The 12,989-nt window shown below is 33.9% G+C and overlaps 1 protein-coding gene across 1 annotated transcript; it reads right to left on the bottom strand.

Moving 5' to 3' along the window:
* Positions 1–331: 331 nt before the first annotated feature.
* LOC120069791 (uncharacterized) lies at positions 332–1,601 on the bottom strand. Its single transcript, XM_039021605.2, has one exon. It carries the CDS (start codon positions 1,441–1,443, stop codon positions 562–564), a length of 882 nt encoding a protein of 293 aa, XP_038877533.1. The 5' UTR covers positions 1,444–1,601; the 3' UTR covers positions 332–561.
* Between the last annotated feature and the right edge of the window lie 11,388 nt (positions 1,602–12,989).

Below are 12,989 nucleotides of genomic sequence, written 5' to 3' on the forward strand. Positions count from 1 at the left end.
TGTTAGAGTGGTTGGGCAATGATTTTCCTGCGGATAGTTAAAACACATCTAGAAGGTGTTGAAAATTCGCTTGATTGAGTGCAATATACAAAATTATTTAATTAGATTTTTTTAAAAAAAAAAAAAAAAAAAGTTGAAAAGGTTTCCTCAGGTAGATTATAATTTTTACTGACAAAATTGAAATAAAAAGAATTTTTCATAAACGATTTGATGAAATGTAAAAAATAAGTATTGTATGAGATATCCACAAGTATGCATTTTGTCCTATATATATATATATATATATATATATATATATATATATATATTGAAATGGAAAATTGGTAGAGGAGATTGGAATGGGATACATTTTTAATTTAGCAAAGGTGTCTAACCACATCCACATTCATGCATGGGTGCATCGAAGGAAGAAGTTTAGGTACGAAAACATTATACAAAATTAAGGAAGAAGATGCTTAATTACAAGTGAGGCAAATAATATAATAGATGAGGAGACTGAAATCAACATAGACAAAGGTAATTAAATGAATAATAAATGAAGGTAAAAGGTGAGCAACCTAGCTACGCAAACTGAAATTGATTGGACGAAGCAGTGTAATTAGTGAGGAGGGGATTTGGGAGAATATTTGGCATCAGCGCCGAGTCCTCAAAATAGAAATCGAAATCGGGGAAGTCAGCAACACTAGTACCAGTGTGACACGTGGTATGTTGTAGCTGCTGCATCATCACTACATTATTAATTTCTCTATCTATCTGATATTCCGCAAGCATATCCACACCATTATCATCATCTTCCAATATATTCCTCTGCAACAATCGCTCGCTGCAATGACCAATATTATTATTGATCATACCCAGATGATGATGAGGTTCAGATAATTCAGAATTATTCATGGGTATGGGCACTGCAACAGAAGAGTCGTAGGTATTGTTATTGGAGGAGGAATAGTAGATATTGATGTTAGTATTACTAACAATAGAGGATTCGGGAATGATAATTGGTACTGGTGGGAGTTGATGATTATAAACAAGAGTAGTAGTAGTAGTAGATGATGCAGCTGGGAGGAGATTATGGGTAGTGGGATCAAGACCTTGGGCAAGAAGCTTCTTCTTGATGGAGGAATTCCAAAAGTTCTTAATCTCGTTGTCGGTTCTGCCGGGAAGATGCTTGGCTATTTGGGCCCATCTGTTGCCCAGGATGCGGTGGACGTCGATGATGGTCCTTTCTTCGTCTGCACTGAAACAACCCCTCTTCAGATCGGGTCTCAAGTAATTTATCCACCTCAGCCTACAACTCTTCCCACATCTATCTAGCCCCGCCATTTTAGGCACGCGGCTCCAACAATGCGCCCCATCACTACTCAACATCCTCTTCATACACTTTATCAACTTCTCGTCTTCTTCAGGAGACCACAATCCTCTCTTCACCTTCTTCACCATCATTATCAACTGTATATGATCTCTCCTCCTTAATTAATTATACATTACCTCTTCTCTTCATCTCACATCAATCATTTAATAATAAACCTTACTTACCACCTTATTAATTATTCTCTCTCTCTCCCTCTTCTTCTCCTCCTTTATATATACTTGCAGCTGCACGGATGACATGACATTAAGAACCTTAATATTTTAACCCTACTTTAATCAATTTGTATTATATTATATTATTAATTCATAAAAGTTATATTTCGTGATATATTAATATTAATTAATTTATGGACAATTTAGAGGGATACAGTTTACTTGTACCTAAATTATATATATGTTTGTGTGATCGGAAATAGTTAAATGATTCCTTCCTCATCCAAAATTTCAACTTTTGAGTCGTCATTCATTTAAGAAAGCCATTTCTTTCACCGATCTTAATTAATTCCTCACTCTTTCTATCATAATCTCTCATGTTAGATATTATATTAAGTTTAATTTTAAACTTTTATGTAAAATGGTGATTTAAGATGGTATTAGATCAAGTGGTCTAAGAAAGTCCTGTGTTCAAGTTCCTACAATGTTATTATATCAAGTTTGACTTCACCCATCAACTTAAGTTTTTGGATCAACATGTAATTTAATATGTATATATCAATGAAGAATTTTTCATGAACTCTTCTACCTAATCCTGAATTTGCTTGAGCAAATTGGAATATATATCATTCACGTTTTTCTTTTCCATGAATAATATTTAATGAATATATAATAATATTTAATGAATTGGAATATATAATAATGAATAATATTTAATGTATTATGTGAAAGTGACCTAGTTGGGATTTTGGAACAAACTTCACCATCAATTTTCTTCCTATATATCAAGTTTTTTTTATCCTTCTTAATTCAGAACTATTTTAATTAATATCAGTTACTTAATCCAATACGTGAACATGGGTTTTTCTTTTTTAATAGAAAAAAAAAAAAACATCTTAAAATATTATCCCAAAAAAAAGGGGGGAGCACAACACCCAACCAATTAAAACATGTCTTTTCAGAACCATTGCGTTATAAATCCTCGCCTAGGCACTATTGAATAGAGATATTCATGGGTTAGATTGAATTGAGTTGAAAGACTTTTTAGACCTAATCTAATGGTTCCTATAGTAAATTTCTTCAACCCAAATAACCCTTGTTAAAAAATGAACTCAGTTGGATTGGATTGGTTCGGGTTAATCGAGTCATTTGTTTAAAATTTTATTCTAAAAAGAAGCACAATGTAAATATGTAAAAATCTTATTTTATTATTTTCATATATTGAATTAAGATTAACAACTCAATTTTAATTTATATAGTGAAAATTTTGTTTCTAAAGTGTAAAGAAATTTTAAGAGTTGTTGAATAATAAATTATTAAAAAAATATTGGAATTAAATAAAATTAAAATCAATGTATGTATAAATAATTGTGTTATATGTAATAAAAAAATATATTTTAAAGTTAATAATAAATTCGAGTTGGTTCGGGTTGGTTTGGGTTTTATTAGGTGAAGCCATGAACCAATCCAACCCATAAAATTTTCATTTATTTGAACCTAATCTAATTCAAATGAGTTGATAATCCAACCCAAATTACATGAGTTGGATCGAGTTGATCGATTTTTTCAGGGATTTTTTAACACCCGCAAAATATACCTTACTTAAATTGTTCATCCATGTGATCGACCAAAAAATTTCTAATTCCCATTGGATAAGGAATTTGAAAAGAGTGTTTTTTTTTATTATTATTATTTTTCTTCAATGAATTGTGAAATTCTGTTAGTCGGGTTGCACGAGCACACTTCACCCTTTAATTAATAATTTTGCTATGATTTATTTTACTTGCTGTATAAGTTACATCCGTAAAACCTAATCTCCAATACAAATTAAGCAGGCATTCAAAACTATATATATATAATGTATATATGTATACATAAATTAAGCAGCAGCTTCCAAGTCACATCTTGTTTCTCTCTCATCTCACCAAACAATAATTTATCAGTACAAATTTCCTAAAATACTGTGTATATTATAATATACACTCCTCTTTTCAGAATATACAAATTAAAAATAAGTGAAAATATCAAATCATACTTAGGATTGTATCGGTTTAAACCCTTCCGAATTTAAAATAATATAATTATTAATTTAGAGTTTAAATTAATATACCTCCAAAGTTTAAGGATATAATTTCATATTTACTCTAAAAATAATTAGATAATTTAACATGGCATATGCATATTGTTACCAAATGGAGCTTTTTCATTGTGTATGTCAGGCCTACAGACTGTATTATACTATACCCACTTTCTGTCTCTGTTATATAACTTATAAAGTTTGTCTGGTCATATTCATTTTAACTATAATTTACTCTTCTATTACAAGTAATTAATGACACAAGTTTTGATCTTCCTCTCTCTGTTATAACTTATAGTTTAATTTTCATAGCAGGTTGGTTTTGCGTATATATTAATATTAAAAAGAATACTTGATGCATTTCGGATATTACCTATGTTTGTGCATTCCACAAAATTATCTAATCACAATTTAACATGTGACAATTTTTTTTTTTATTTTTAGAAATATTTTAATTATTTTTCGGTGTAAGTGATGATAAAAAATGCATAGAGATATGTATATCTTAGAAAAAATAGTTATTCATATGCAATGCAAATCAAGTATTGTGGATTAAATTACTACGTAAATATACGTGTAGAAAATTCGTAGCATACTTTATATATATGTGTGTGAATATAAAAATAATAAACTTAATTGGCGGTCCAAATGCTACATATCATAAATATCAATCATGACGTTAATATATCATACTATTTTAAAAAGGGGCTAAAGTAGAGAATATTTTTGAACTATTTTGTCCAAATGATAACTCTATTATTCCCATTACATCCCTTCTCTAATTAGGCTCACGAGGAAAAAAAACTATCATTACTTATTTAAATTTAATTAACAATTATGAAAAACTACAATATGTGGCAATTATTTATCTTAACTTTAGGGGGAAAAAACTCTCGTTACGTGTTTAATTTTCAGTTAATATATATATTATAATACAACTACATGGACGAAAATGATCAATGTGGACATTAATAATCACCACTACGCAAAATTATTGTTTTATAATTGTAACTACGTACTACAATTATTTTTAATGGATATTTATGTGGTTAATTTTTAATTAAACATAAATTTGGAAGCTTAGATTCAAAAACTATTATTTAAAAAAACCACAACATGCATACAAATTGAAAAGGTTGAGTGCATTTCAACTTTTTTTTTCTTTTGGTTTTCTTCTTCTTCTTTTTTAATTTCTAAATTATGTATTGCATTATAGTTTGTTAATTTGTATTGCCTTTTTAATTAAAGCATTTCAATTATGCCTCTCCAATTTGTTCTGAAAAAGTTAAATAAGTTCGTTCATTTGTAACTATCTGTGATGACTTTCAAATTATAATTTGTAATATTTTGTGAGAAATAAATAGATATAAATATCCTATCTTATTTTACTATCTTACAAAGTGGCTAATTTAAAGAACCATTTTTTTAAGTATCGTTACGAAATCGACAATTAAAGAACACAAAAAGGAACGTAGAGATAGAGAAGATCGACACACAGATATACGTGGTTCAATAACGTTGTGTTAGCTACGTCCATGAGCAGAGGGAGAACAGTATTATTAGAGAGAATGTTTTCAGAAAATTACATCAAAAACGGCGCCCCTAGGGTAAAGAGTTTATATAGCACACTACTCTAAATCCTAGGGTCATAATCGTAAATAATTACAAATAAATAAATATGCTAAATACGAATTCTGAATAGGTTGACCCATGAACCTGCTGACAACACTAACAGCATGGGCAAGATCAGGCCTAGTACGGACCATAGCATACATCAAACTTCCCACTGCACTAGCATAAGAAACTCAAGACATGTACTCCTTCTCAGCTTCAGACTATGGTGAAAGCATAGATGACAAACGAGCATTTACAGCACTAGGAGTATCTATAGGCTTAGCTGACGACATACCAAACCTGGACAATATTTTCTGAATATATCCCTTCTGCGACAAGAAGAGCTTATTCTTATCTCTGTCCCTATAAATCTCCATACCCAAAAATTTTTTAGCAGCACCCAAATCCTTCATATTAAACTCAGCACTAAGAAGATTCTTTAATTTTAGAATGTCAGACTTCGACTTTGCAGCTATGAGCATATCAGCTACATATAAAAGTAGATAAATCATCAAATCATCATCAGCTTTGTTGTGATATACACAACAATCATACGGACTCCTGTTATAGCCAAGTCCAATCATATAGCTGTCAAATCGTTTGTACCACTACCTTGGAGACTACTTTAACTCATACAAAGATTTCTTCAACTTGCAAACATAATCTTCTTTACCTGGACACTGGAACCCATCTGGTTGGATCATATAAATCTCTTCCTCAAACTCTCCATGTAAGAAAGTTGTCTTCACATCTAGTTGTTCAAGTTCCAAATTCTGATGTGCTACTATATCTAGTAACACCCTGATAGAAGTATGTCTGACTACTGGTGAGAAGATCTCATTATAATCAACTCCTTCCCTTTGTATGAACGCTCTAGCAACAACTCGAGCTTTATCTTTAATGCCCTCTGAAGGTGATATTCCCTCCTTTTTCTTGAAGACCCATTTACAAGTGACAAGTTTTCTCTCCTTATGTCGTTTAACTAATTCCCAAGTCTGATTTTTGTCAAGAGATTCCATCTCATCCCCCATAGCAACAAGCCATTGAGCAAACTCACCACATAACACAGCTTTTCTATAGATGGATGGCTCATGAGGATCCACTTCTTCATCAACCTGCAACGCAAAAGTAACCATATCTTCAAAACCATACCTCATAGGAGGTCCAACACCAACTCTTCTAGATCTATCATGAGCTATACTCGGTTGATCTACTCGTGATCTAGAATTCTTAGGCAAAACAACTTCTGACGTTTTAGGCATATTAATTTCTGGTTACACATCAGTTTGTGTAGTAACGTGTTGATCTTCTCCATCTTGATGTTGTAATTCATTCACAGCTGAAGTGAATTGCATCTTCACCTGTTTATCAACACTATTACTTTCTCCCAATCAGTAAACGTCATAAAAGGCTTTACAATTGAGTTAAGCATGGAATTTTCATCAAATATCACAGTCCTACTAAGTATGACTCTATTCTCAAAAGGTGACCAGACTCTATATCCCTTAACTCCATCCCCAAAACCCACAAATATATCCTTTTTAGCTCTCGATTCTAATTTACCCTTATTAACATGATAGTAGACAGTACAACCAAAAACTTTTAATAAAGAATAATCTGCAGGCTTACCAGATCACACTTCTTAAGGTGTTTTATAATCAATAGCTATGTGAGGTCCACGATTGATCAGATAACATGATGTATTTACTGCTTTTGCCCAAAACCTTCTAGTCAAACCCTACATTAGAGAGCATGCATCTTACTCTCTCCAACAATGTTTGATTCATATGTTCTGCAATCCCATTTTGCTATGGAGTATCCCTAACAGTGTGATGGCGAACAATCCCCTCAGCTTTACAGAACTCATTAAATTCAGATCCACAGAATTTCAGACTATGAAAACTCAAATGAACAAAGAGCAAACTCTACAGACATTTGAAGATACGTCTCCACGCTCTTTTGCGCACGATCGCTTGAACAACAGCAACCTCAAACGCTCGATCTACACGATTGTAACACAGCACAAACACTTCGCGCTCACCTTCAACAATTGCCTCGGCCATGAACTCCTCAGCAACAGCACGAACGGCCTCCACAGCACCTCGACGATGTCGAGTTTAGTATGACACCACCAAGAAGGCTACCTTGGTATTCTCAGTGTGAAAATCCAGAGGGTGGGCTTGTTCGGACTTGAATGAGGAGATGAAGAAGGAAACACCGATCGTGTACTTGACTGGGCAATTGGGAGATGGCGGAGACCTATCGTATAGGTTGATGCCCAATCGTTTAGCTGCGATCGTCTAGCAAAATCTATACGATCGTTTAGCTTCCCCAAGCTGTCGTTTAGTAAATCTTTATTTACTTGACAACTCTGTGAGATCCATTTTGTCGAGAGAAATCTCAAAAAAAATTTATGAAAAACTTACTAAAATTAGGAAAACCATTTTTCTTTTATCTCACAGTTACCATGAATCCAATAACCACCCAGTCAATTGGTTATTAAAAAAAAAGAATTAATTATCCAATAATTAATATTATTATAAATATAAATGATAACGAACTTATCATAACCAATAGTTTTAATTTTTCATCTCATGAAACATATAAACTGTAGTTCTTTTTATATTCCATGGTACTTAATATAAATCTCATTTACATCAATCCTCCACTAGATGTATCTCATACATTATACCGATTATATCATATATAATCAAAATGCCTCTTGTCAATTTGAACATTTCAAATCAACACTAAGAACTGATCCTCAACTGAATCTATTGAGCTACCAAGGGGACCTCATGGACCTGTAGCTCGAAGCTCTAATGGTACGTGAATAACTAACTAAACTCTTTAGTCACGGGATCCACCATCCGTTAACTACCAGGCACTCCACTAAGGATCGACAACTGAACACTCCTAACCACAGATATATTATGTGTCCATCTTAACCAATCAGTAGTGCGACAACCCTTCACAGATCGCTCGTACGTACAGCTGGGCCAATAATCGTTATGCCTCTGTAGTTACATCTGTCTCCTTAAGTACCATTGATCCCTCTAATGAACATAAGTCATAGTCCTACTATGACTAAGTCTTCTCTTCTAAAAAGAAACTGTGGCAACTATATTCAAGCCCCAGAATCAGCCCTTAAGGGAGCAATCTCTCTACTTATCCCTACTTCGAGAAAGGAGTGAATTCCTTCTTGTTGAGTTCCTAGCCCCCAGATCAGAGAAATCCCCAAAAATTGAGTTGGCAATCTGGCCACTCTCACCCATACTAATCAAAGGACTGCTCTCAAAGGCAAGAGTTCCCAAAACACTCGGGATTAAGGTTTTATCACCTATGGTCATTTAGGTGACATATAAGTCTCTAGTATCAACGACGTTATATACAAAGTCTAGTCATCTCATGGTCCAGGTCTTATATAAACTCTTTGTATAAGACACCCCCACTCTCACGTCTCCACATGAATGATCAGGATCTACCATCTGTAGTAATTTACAACACCTGCAAACTTCTACAAAGCGGGTCGTATCCGTAGTGTCACCAGGATCAGGTATCCCACCTTAATCCTTATACTACAGACCTATTTAGGTTATCACTTAAGGCATGATCCACTTGTATATCACATATACATGCTTAAGTTCACATAAGATAACCAAGGAGCTTTGTTTATTGCATATGAGTAAATGCTAAAATTAAATAACACTTATTTTATTCATTAAACAATGTGTATCTTTACAAAACAACGAGACTCCGAGAAAATTAGCACACCAATCTCAACATGTAATTTTCATATAAATCGATCAAAACTGGTCAAACCGAACCAGTCCAGGCCATTTGGACCGGCTGAACAACCAAATCGGACGCGCGAACCGGACAGAGGAAATGCAAGTCAACGGCTGGAGCGAACGTAGGTCACCATCGGGTCGGCTGGAGTGGACGGGCGCGGGTGCTTAGGCTGATGCAGACGGCTTGGGAGGTGAACTGGGTTGAAATGGGCTGGGTCGCATGCGCGCATTTGGGTTGTCAATGCAGACTAATGAATATGGGCCGAGCGCAGGCGGAGTTAGGCACAGGCTTGGAACGTCCATCGGGTCGGGTCGACAGGCAGGTCACTAGGTCTAGGCTGGGTCTGGGATAGCCACACACGTTAGCCACTCCTCGCGGGTTGAATCAGTCGTCCGGGTTGGGTCGTGAACTGGGTCTGGGAGTGCTTTCCTAGTCTGTGAGCAATTTTTCACCAAATTGGAGCTATCCTCTTTGCCGAAACCGAGCAATTACAACCTAAATTCGACTCTAATGACTCTAGAAAATTTAAAAACCCTTCATGACACATTAAAGCCCATAAAACACTAGGCAATTACAATAATTATTACAATCCAGGAGGAAAAACAGATGCCAAAATCGAAATTATCCATTTTAGAACACAATCATTCATCACATGAATCAATACCCACCATATGCATAAATTAACCAAAAATGAGTACTTTGAGCAAGCTTTGATACCAATTTATGGATCGAACACATGCGCAGCAAAAGAAAAACGGATCTAAAGTACTCTAATTAGGTTAATTACAAAGATAAGCATGCACGCAATAAAACAAGAAAAAAAGGAAAATAATACAACCTTTATAGTCTCTGAATCTTCTCAAAATCAGCTCCAACCTCCTCACGAACAGTTCATAGACCACCACAAGAGTCTTCTCGACTATTCTTCGGCCTTAGAACGGGATGGTGGAATCCGGTGAATGACTAATTTGGAGAGAAAAAAAGCTAAAGCTTTGAGAGAAAAAAGGGATGAGATTATCACATAATCTCATCAAAACCCACAATGGTCAAGAGTTCTTAAAAAACAATAAACACTCCCTTTTACTAACCATTATTGTTGGGTTGTATGTCCTGAAACTCGTAGTTTGTAAAGTTAAACATATTCTATTATCAATAAAGATGTTATTCGACATTACTTCAATAAAGTTGTTATTGGATCTATAAATTTCACTTATAAAGTCTAAACCCAATAAACTAAGATCCATGGCTATTATATGAATACCTGAACTTTATGTGGAGACATAAAAGTGGATTAAGTTCGAGTAAATACTCAAAATGATCTATAGTATACGAATAAGGTTGGGTGCCTTATTCTAGTAACACTATCGGATGCGGCTCACTCTATAGTTGTTACAAGTTGTTGTAAAGGTGCTACAAACGAAGTAATCCTGATTTGTTCATATATTGACATGAGGAGTGGAGGCGTCCTATGTAATAAGTTTGTGTAAGATCGTACCAAGAAATAAGTCACTTTTACTTTGTAACGTTGTTTACTGTTTAAGACTGACTATTTCGCTTAAATGACCTAGATACCTCAATCTTAATCTTGAGCTAACTGTGAACTCTTGTTTATTTGGGATTATCCTTAGATTTGCATAGGTGAAGGTTGACTCAACAAGCCAGCTCAATAAGCCTCCTATTTCAGGGTTAAGACTGGATAGATAGCTGAGGACATAGGGTGCAATAAGAAATTCACGCCTACCCGATTTAGGGATAAAAGAAAGGTTATTCTTTTAATATTGAATTCATGTCTTGAACAAGAGGCCCCACCCTTTCATTGGCCCGAGAGGGATCTGGTTTAGTGATTGGATCACAAATCAATTGTTTATTAGAGGATCAATGGAACTTAAGGAGCAAGAAGTAATATCGGGGGTAAAAAAACATATTGACCCAGCCATTATTACGAAAAACCTGTGAAGGGTCGACTTACTGATTATGGTTAAATCAGATGGAGACAAATATATCTACAGTGAGGAGAGTGCAACTATCGAGCTATAGTGGTGTGACTTGATAGTTAACGAATATTGATTAATTTGATCTAAAGAGTTTTAGCCAATTAATCTTAAGTCGTTGGAGCTCATGATCTATAGGTTCATTAAGTCCCTCTACTAGCTCATAAAACATGAACACCTTGAATTATTGAATTGAGTAAATTTGGAATGATATCAATCTGAGTTGTTCAAATTAAATTTCAGTTTGAAAATGTTCAAATTGAAATTAGGGTTTGAATTTAAATAAGTTCAAATTCAAATTAGGGTTTGTACAATTATATTCGATATAATTAATTAATGATTAATTTATTCAAATTAAACGAAATTGGAGAGTTTATAATATTTAAATATTGATTTAAATATTATTTACATGAAAAGGATTTATGTTTTAAATCAGGTGTGTGATTTATATTTTATATTAAATTATTATTTAATTAATTAAATATATTTAATTAATTAAAATTAAATTAATTTCTTATTTCAAAATTTGAAATTTTGTTTTTGATTTTGATTAATTGTGAGTTAATTGAAGTTTATAACTATGAAAATGGAAACACCCCACTTTTCACAAAAGGAAGATGTTTCCTCCTTGAGTCACCACCTAGCCCATTATTCTTCATCTTGGTGTTGGCATTCAGATGGTCGAGAGATGCCTGCATGAAAGAGTTGAATAAGAACTCTTCATTTTGTTAGAAGGAAGGAGATTATTGGCTGTTGAAATTAATTTCTACATAAAAGTTTATCCATCACCTTCAAATCCTTTTTCCCTTCACAAATTCACTCCAATTCAGAGTTCCACCACTCAAATTCAAAGCTAAGAATAGTAGAGAAGATCTCTTGGTAGTTCACTGTTGATTTGGAGTTGGAATCACATGAAGAGTAGCTTGGAATTGGGAGAATTCATCAAAGGTATGTTGTTAAGAAACCTTCTTCTTAAATTTCTATTTAAGCATGCTTTTAGAACTCAAAATTTAATGTAAGTAGAGAGCTTATTGATTCTGTTTACTTCTATTGCATGCTAGTAGATCCCAACAATTGGTATCAGAGCATGATTTAAGTACTCAATTAGCGTTAATTTGAGTTTCAGTGGGTGTTTTTCATAAGTTGTATGAAAATGATGAACTGATATGGTTTTTCTGAGTTTTGGCATTGTTTTTTCTTCAATTATATTGTAATTCTTGTAATTGGCTCTTTGATGGGTCTTAATGTGTATTTAAATCTCTGTAATTTGTTTGGAGTCATTAGAGTTACAATTAGAATGTAACTGAAGAAAGAAGTGAAGAAGGTCGAGCAGGAACTGGATTTTGCAACCACTGCTACATACTCGATGCTCAATGGAATACTCAATGGCTTACTCAATGATATTTCATGAAATAACTCGATGCACGATGCCATACTTGATGGTACTCGATGCAACTCGATGGTATTTTATGAAATACTCGATGCATGATGCCATACTCAATGGTACTCGATGCAACCAGATTGTATTTTGTGAAATACTTGATGCATGATGCCATACTCGATGGTACTCGATGCAACTTGACGGTAATAACATACTCGATAGTACTTGACTGGATGGTATTTAGTGAAATACTTGATGCTTGAGGGCATACTCAATGCTTGATGGCATACTTGATGCTTTGTGGTACTCGATAGTTTTTGCCCAGTTCTGCCCATTTTGAGCATTGGAGGTTCAGTTTGAGAGGTTCGGGTCTGGTTCAAGGCGGTTCGAGCAATCCATAAGCATTTTGGAGTCGGTTTTTGCTGAATTTTGTAATAATTAGGCTTTTATTTGCTTGATAATGCCAAAACTAAAACCATATTAGTCTATTTAATTATTTATGCATGTGATATATGTTATAATTAAATAAATCTTATGTGTGCATAAAGTATGCCATGTAGATTTAAAATCCCACCATAGGAAGCATGTTACATGCATTGAAAGTATGTTA

This window comes from Benincasa hispida, chromosome 3 (assembly GCF_027475165.1).
Source record: "Benincasa hispida cultivar pf3 chromosome 3, pf3_genome.v1.1, whole genome shotgun sequence".
Taxonomy (NCBI): domain Eukaryota; kingdom Viridiplantae; phylum Streptophyta; class Magnoliopsida; order Cucurbitales; family Cucurbitaceae; genus Benincasa; species Benincasa hispida.

What these genes read in the sequence shown, in the direction of transcription:
- LOC120069791 (XM_039021605.2), bottom strand. Translation starts at nt 1,443, where the DNA reads ATGATGGTGAAGAAGGTGAAGAGAGGATTGTGGTCTCCTGAAGAAGAC.